The 7286-nt window shown below is 55.1% G+C and overlaps 1 protein-coding gene across 1 annotated transcript in view; it reads left to right on the top strand.

Moving 5' to 3' along the window:
• Window positions 1-5777, top strand: part of RCC1L (RCC1 like) — a 23996-nt gene extending 18219 nt beyond the window's left edge. Inside the window, exons 7-9 of the mRNA XM_029948388.1 lie at window positions 2034-2215; window positions 4402-4489; window positions 5301-5777. Coding sequence (XP_029804248.1) covers window positions 2034-2215; window positions 4402-4489; window positions 5301-5482 — 452 coding nt within the window. The 3' untranslated portion in view covers window positions 5483-5777. The remainder of the gene's footprint in view (window positions 1-2033; window positions 2216-4401; window positions 4490-5300) is intronic.
• The last annotated feature ends 1509 nt before the right edge of the window (window positions 5778-7286 follow it).

Genomic DNA, 7286 nt, shown 5'->3' with positions numbered 1-7286 from the left:
TTTTTTTTTTTAATTTTTAAAAAATCTTTATTTATTATTGAGAGATAGAGAGAGACAGAGCATGAGCATGGGAGGGGCAGAGAGAGAGAGGGAGACACAGAATCCAAAGCAGGCTCCAGGCTCTGAGCTGTCAGCACAGAGCCTGACGCGGGGCTCAAACCCACAAACTGCAAGATCATGACCTGGGCTGAAGTCAGACACTCAACCAACTGAGCCACTCAGGCACCTCTAGGATTGTCTTCTTAATTTTCTTTTTTGTTTTTCTTTCTTTTTTTTTTTTTAAATATTTATTTGAGAGAACGAGAGCACACGTGTGTGCACACGCCCAAGTGGGAGAGGGGCAGAGAGAGGGAGAGAGAGGATCCCAAGCACTGACAGCAGGGCTCAATCCCATGTCCCTGGGATCATGACCTGAGCCGAAATCAAGAGTCAGAGGCTTAACCAACGGAGCCCCCCGGCACCCCTTAATTTTTTTTGGATTGTTCACTGTTAGTATATAGAAAGACCGTTAGTTTTTGTGTGTTGATTCTGTATTTTGCTTCTTTGCTGAATGCAGTCCATTTTTATGGCTGTATGCCATCCCACCATGGAATAGACCTCCATTTACTCAGTTCCATGTCGATGGGTGTTCGGATGGTTTACAGTGTTTTGTTAGGTGTCAAGCCGTGCTTCCATGGCCGTGCGCAGGTCTCCTGGGTCACGGGTTCGACAGCTCTACTTGCTCCTGTGAAGATGCTGTGAGTGGCCGTGGGTGATAGTTGTTTTCAAATGGTTGTGATAACAAGTCACCTCTGGCCACAGGGTGGTGTCTCACTGCCTGACCCGGGCTTTGGATTGTCCACATTGAAGTTTTTCCCTGTCTCGTGGGTGTGACATGGTCTCTCATTGAGGTTTGAATTTGCATTTTCCTAAAAACTGCTTGAGAGTGGCCGCCTTTTTGTACATTGATAAGGCTGTCTTATTTTCTCTTCTCTGAAACGTACGTGGTGTTCTTTGCTCATTTGCTGACTCCTATGTCTTCTGCTTATTGAATTTTAGGAATTCTTCATCCTAATCTGTACTCTTTGCATTTCTAGTATTGCGTGTTTTCTCTCAGATGATGGCTTGCCTTTTTGTCCATCTATTTGGATTTTGAATTTTTAATTGCCTTTTTTTTCATTGCTATTGCTTCCTTTTCAGATTCACCTGGTCATTTTTGATAGCCTTGTATTCCTGCTTTTACTTGCTTGAACATTGCACACAGAGTTAATTTTATTTTGTATATCATAATCCCAGGGTCTGAAACCGGAGGCCGTCAATTGGTAGTTTGTTGGTTCAGTTTACTCTGTGACTCATAGGTGCATCCTGCCTTGTGTGTTTAGTAAGTTTTGACCAGGGGCTCCTATTTCATTGAATTGTATCTTCGGAAATTCTCAGGGCCTAACTTGGAGATGCTTTCCTCCAGAGAGGATTCGGATTTGCTTTTGCTTGTTGCTAAAGGATGCTGTCAGTCTGACGCTGCTCTGGGTCCCTTTGCGGAAGCCTGGTTTATTTTCATCTAAAAAAATGTTTATTTATTTTTGAGTGAGAGAGAGAGGAAGGGGGGACAAGTAGGGGAGGAGGGGCAGAGAGAGAGGGAGACATAGAATCCAAAGCAGGCTCCAGGCTCTGAGCTGTCAGCACAGACAGAGCCGGATGCGGGGCTTGAACCCACAAACTGTGGGATCATGACCTGAGCCGAAGTCGGACGCTCAACCAACTGAGCCCCCCAGGCGTCCCACCATAGCGGTATGCTATCTTGCAAAGAGTTCTCGCTTGAATCAGACTCAGTCTCAAAGGTTTTCAAGATAAACAGTTGTTGTTAGGTGTTTATCCTGCTCCGAGTGAGCGTGAGGGACGTTGCAGAGAGCGTGTGGAGGAACAGACTTGCGTTTCCCAGCTGACGTCCATAAAGTGTTCAAAACTGTGTGTGGCACATAGTGAGTCCGTGAAAGGGTTCGTTCCTCGAGTCGGTAACCGAGAGTGACGTTCCCCTCCTTCCCCCCCACCCATAGGTCTGGGTCACTACAATGTCACCAGTGTGCCCACCAAGCTGGGTGGAGACCTGGCCGGGGTGCACGTTGTCCAGGTTGCCACCTACGGTGACTGCTGCCTGGCCGTGTCTGCTGAGGGCGGCCTCTTTGGTTGGGGGAACTCCGAGTACCTGCAGCTGGCCTCTGTCACCGACTCCACGCAGGTAAGCGGTCGCTTATGCCCGGGCGGCAGGCTTGGAGCTAACCAAATGTTAAGGGCGCTTATTTATCTATTTGTTTTTATGTTTTATTTATTTTTGAGAGAGAGAGAGAGAGTGTGAGTAAGGGAGGGGCAGAGAAGAGGCGGGGACACAGAATCTGAAACAGGCTCCAGGCTCCGAGCTGTCAGCACAGAGCCTGACATGGGGCTCGAATCCATGAACTGCGAGATCATGACCTGAGCTGAAGCCGGACGCTTAGCCACCCAGGCGCCCCTTAAGGGCCCTTATAAGAGGCTCTTGAGCAAAGCGTGGCCCAGGAGGTGCCCCGAAGGCCTGGCCGCCTGTCAGAACGCCTCTTCTTGGCCATCTCGTTGGAGTCCAGACAGCTTATTGTATCCATAAAAGTTCCCATGTGTATTTCTCAAAGACAAAGACGGGGGCACCCGAGCGGCTTAGTCGGTTAAGCATCCGACTCCGGTCATGATCTCAAGGTCGTGAGATTGAGCCCCGCATCGGGCTCCACGCTAGGCGTGGATCCTCATTGGGACTCTTTCTCTTTCCCTCTCTGTCTGCACCTTGCTTTCTTTCTCTCAAAAATAAATAAATAACCTTAAAAAGAAAAACTAAGACTATTTAAAAAACACCCTGTATTCCTCAGTATCACCGAATTGCAGACAGTGTACAGGGTACAGAGGGTATTAATAAAGAGGTCAGCACGGAGAGAAACGAAAAGCCAGTGAATAAGATGAGAGTTCATTCGCTGGGGCCGGGCACAGTGGCTGGAAGCCGTTGCAGATTTGGTTCTGAGCTTCCTAGTGGCCAAAGCAGAGACGAAAACAGCCCCACGTAAATGATTCTTTGTTTCTGTAAGACTGAGAAATACTGATTTCCGGAAGAGCATTGCTCTTCCTGCTGCCAGGCCGGAGGAAACGGTCTCCGGGGGCACGTCCAGCGTCGTGGTGGTGTTATCGCCGTGTATCAAATAACCCCAAACCTTAGTGGTTTAAACCAGCGCACATTTATTTGTTTTCTCACGGTTTCTGTGGGTCAGGAATCCCGGGGGTCCTCGCCGGGTCTTCTGGCCCTGGTCCCTCAAAGGCTGCAGGGACCGTGGGGTTCAGCGGGCGAAGGCCCGGCTTCCAGGGCCGCCCCGGTGTGTGTTGGCAGGACACAGGTCCTCGTGCACTGTTGGACCGGAGCCCCGGCTGCGCGCTGGCGGTCAGCCAGCTACTAGCTGTCGGCCGAGCCTGCCTTGGTTGCTGGCCCCTCGGTGCGGCCGCGCACAGCCTGGCGGCCGGCTTCATCAGAGCAAGTGAGTGAGAGGGCGAGAGCGAAGCCAGCGTTTATAATCTAGTCTTGGCAGTGACCTCTCCTCGCTCTCCCTGGCATTCTGCTCGTCCGAAACCAGTCATGGGGTCTGGCCCCACACAAGGGCAGGGTGACATGCGGGTGTGCATGGCGGGGTGGGGGGTGGATCCCGGGGACCATCTTGGAAGCAGTGCTCCATGGCTCTGACCCTTGACCGTGGCCTGAACCTCATCCTGTCTGGGACGCCGCGGTGTGTCCCCAGCGGCCCTGGGCTGGAGCGCTCTTCCGAGTTTGCAGAGCACCGTCAGAAAGCGCCTTCTCTACTGGGAACCTTGGCGGCCCCCCGCTGTGCTCAGGATAAAGGCCAGCCCCTTCCTGGGGCCTGCAGTCTTGCTGCTCCGGCCTCCTTTTCTCACCAGCTCCGGCTCCGTGCCCCTCACCTGCCCGCTTCAGCCACTCCAACCTTGTTCAGACTCCCCGCAGGGTCCTGTGCATGCACCAGCTCTGCTCCTTGGGAGGCCCCCTCTCCCCTTACCTGGTTAGCTGTGCTTACCCTTCAGGTCACAGGATCAAACCTTCCCAGTCCTTCCCTGACCATGCCCACCTGCAAACCAGATCTGGTGCCCTGGGCTCTCCTCAGTGCAGATTAACTTCATGTTAATTTTGACTGGCCTCCGCTTTCTCCGCTGGACTCCGTTCTGAGCAAGGGCCTGAGTCTCCCGTTGCCTGGTGGACTCCCAGTGCCCGGTTGGATGTTTAGTTTATCCTGGACATCCAGGAAATACTTGTAGATTGAATGAACAGACTGGCACTTCCATGCTTGCGAGCCGGAATGTTCCCGAGTCTGCCTTCCTCACAGTGTGGCTCTTGGTTTGATTCAGGTGAACGTGCCCCGGTGTTTGCCCTTCCCGGGAGTGGGAACGGTGAAGCAGGCCGCGTGTGGCGGTACGGGCTGTGCTGTGCTCAACGGTGAGACCCTCCCACGGGCAGCTCGATGGGGCGCTGTCGGCACGCTGGGCGGGAGGAAGGGGCAGGGTTGGCGTCACGGCTGTAGACTCAGCCTGAGGGGGCTATGGCTTGGGGAAGGTCCAGCTAGACTGGGCTCAGGTACTTGAGGGTGAGGGTGACTTGTTGACAGGAGGGTGATAGTCGTGATTCAGATGTAGACAAATCAACAGCAACTGAACATTCTAGCCCCTGCTGCAGCAGCCGCTGGAGTGGGGAATGAGCTATTTCTCCCTCCCCCTTAGCCTGGGCCAGAGCCTTCCCCAGTGAGACTGCCAGGAAACAAGGGCAGGCAGGAGACGGGCCGTAGGGCCTGGATACTGAGGCCTGGGCCCCTGGGATTAAGCTTTTTATGACCAAAGTAATCATTCCCGAGACTTGCGGAAATCTAGCCAGAGATTCTTTGTGTTCTTGGCTTGGTCTCCCGATCGGTTCCAAACGTGGTGTCAATGTGGCGAACACCATCCTCCAGGCCTCCCCTGCACTCCCGGGGCTTCTGGGTGGTCGATGAGCTAGGCCCCATCCAGGTTACCCTCAAGATGTGGGGGATTTGCATCCAGACATGGGTTAGCCGGCTAGACATCCGCCGCAAGCAAGAATCAGAAAGAGGAGAGAAGAAACATTATTTTAAGCGTCTGTCACTCTGTTCTTGCCTCGCAGGGATGGGGGGACGCCTGTGTGGTGATAATGCGTCTTGGTGGCAGAGTCTGAATTTCTCGTGAGGGCCGGCTGCACTTGGTGTGGCTTACTGACCATTGTTTTTGCTGTAATGTAGGAGAAGGACATGTTTTCGTCTGGGGCTACGGAATTCTTGGGAAAGGACCAAACCTTGTGGAAACCGCGCTTCCAGAAATGATTCCGCCCACCCTCTTTGGCCTGACGGAGTTCAACCCAGAGGTCCGAGTCTCCCTCATCCGATGTGGCCTCAGTCACTTTGCCGCCCTGACCAGTAAGTGACCGGGCCCGTGCGGCCCCACAGACAGGCAGAGAGCTCAGCCGTCTCCCCGGGCAGTGGGGTGGCGTCCCCACGTGGGTAATTAAAGAGCGCGGCCAGTCCAGGGGGTGCTTGGCTTGAGGACATACCATGTGTGTCCTTTCTTCATCCCAAGGTTGTTTTTGGTTCATTTGGTTCATCTGGGTCAGGCGCACGTTAAAGTGAGTTCTCTCAAGAGGACACTAGTCGGCGGTGGGGAGGGGACGGTGGAGTGTGTTGGGGACGCTGGTGGGGACCAGCGGAGGTTTGGCCAGTCCGCAGTGGGTAATTAGGACGTGGGTGGGTGGGATGGCAGGAGGCACCTTTGTAAGCCCATCCTGGGGTTTTGGGAGGTGTGTCTGCCCGCATCCCCCCGAGGGCCGGGAGGAGGGTGATCAGAGGGGAGGCCGAGTTGGAGGTGTGTGCAAAGGTCTGCCAGGCTCCGAAGCCACGAGGTAGCCAGTGGCCCCGCAGACCTCGAGCTCACGTGCTTGCCTCGAACCTCAGGGAGGCCCAGCTCGCCTGCCCTTTAGCCCAATAGCAAGACGGAACTGGATTTCGTGTCGTGATTCTCAAGTCGCCTCACTGTTTCACGGTTAGGAAGTTGGTTTGTTTGCGTTCTTTTTTTTCTTTTTTAAGCATCTGGGCTGGGGCGGCGAGCTTGGGTCATCCTGAGTCATGTGTCTCTTTGGAAGCGATGTTGCTTTCAGCAGAGCACCCGCGTGGGCGGATGCCGGAGGTGACGCAGATGTGGGGTGCAGGATGCTTTCCGGCCTCTGCATCCCTGTGCAGAGTCTCGTGCCCGGAAGTCCACACGGAGTGTTCGGCTGGGGGCGCCTGCTTTCTGTTTGTTGTCGTGCCCAGTGGTCCCCGTGGGCCGCCTTGCCACGAATTCCCTGTGCGTGCGGGGTACCATCCCCTGGTAGGAGAGCACCCGCGCTTGGGTTTCTGCCCTGCCCGTGGGCCCAGCATTCGCATTCGGCCAGCTGGCAGTCGGTGTTGGTTGGTTTACCCTGGAGTGTGCCAACATTTTGGGGGGACCAGACTCAGTCCGTCTGTTGAACACCTCAAAGCTGAGGGTGGAGGGCCAGGGGGGGTGGTCAGATCGAGGGCCCTGCCGGCCTGGAACAAAAGGGTTCAGTGTTTAACCAGCCTGGATCACCTTCCCAGCTCTGCCACCACCTTTCTTCTAGTCCCCGCGACCAAAGCCTTTGTGCCGGAAATGGGGTCTCTGCGTCAGAGCGCGCCCCAAACTGGTGTAGGTGGGAGTTTGAAGCGAAGGCTGGGCCGTGGGCGGTGCCCTGCTGGTGCTGGGGGTCCATCGGGCAGGTTGGCGTTCCCAGAGTCCCCTCCTGGGCTCCGTGTCCCGGGCCGCCCGCCGCAACCCCCCGTCTGTCCTTCACAGTGCATTTTACAGTCTGCAAACCTGCCTTTCCACAGTGGGTTTGCTCCTCTGTTTACGCGCAGCTCCAGCCCCGTGAGGACAGGGCCCGCGCGTGCCCAGTCACTGCCCTGTCCCAGCTCACTGCACACGTGCGAAGACCTGGCCACCCTGTCTCTTGACCAAACGCTCCTGAGGTAGAGACAGAAACCCAGGCGAGGAGTGACCTGTCCTACTTCCCACTCCATCAGGGCACGCCCAGGGCCTGAGGGTGTTCAGCTTTCAAGGTTTGGGGGGGATGTATGCTTCAGGGCTGAGCACAGCGGGCTGTGGCTGGAGCCCCATGCATGTGCCAGCCCCCGTGTGACGGACGAGGCGCGGATCTGGGTGGTGTTCCGGTGTGGGGA

This window comes from Suricata suricatta, chromosome 8 (genome assembly GCF_006229205.1).
Source record: "Suricata suricatta isolate VVHF042 chromosome 8, meerkat_22Aug2017_6uvM2_HiC, whole genome shotgun sequence".
Classification (NCBI taxonomy): Eukaryota; Metazoa; Chordata; class Mammalia; order Carnivora; family Herpestidae; genus Suricata; species Suricata suricatta.
This window is presented reverse-complemented; position numbering and strand designations above follow the sequence as displayed.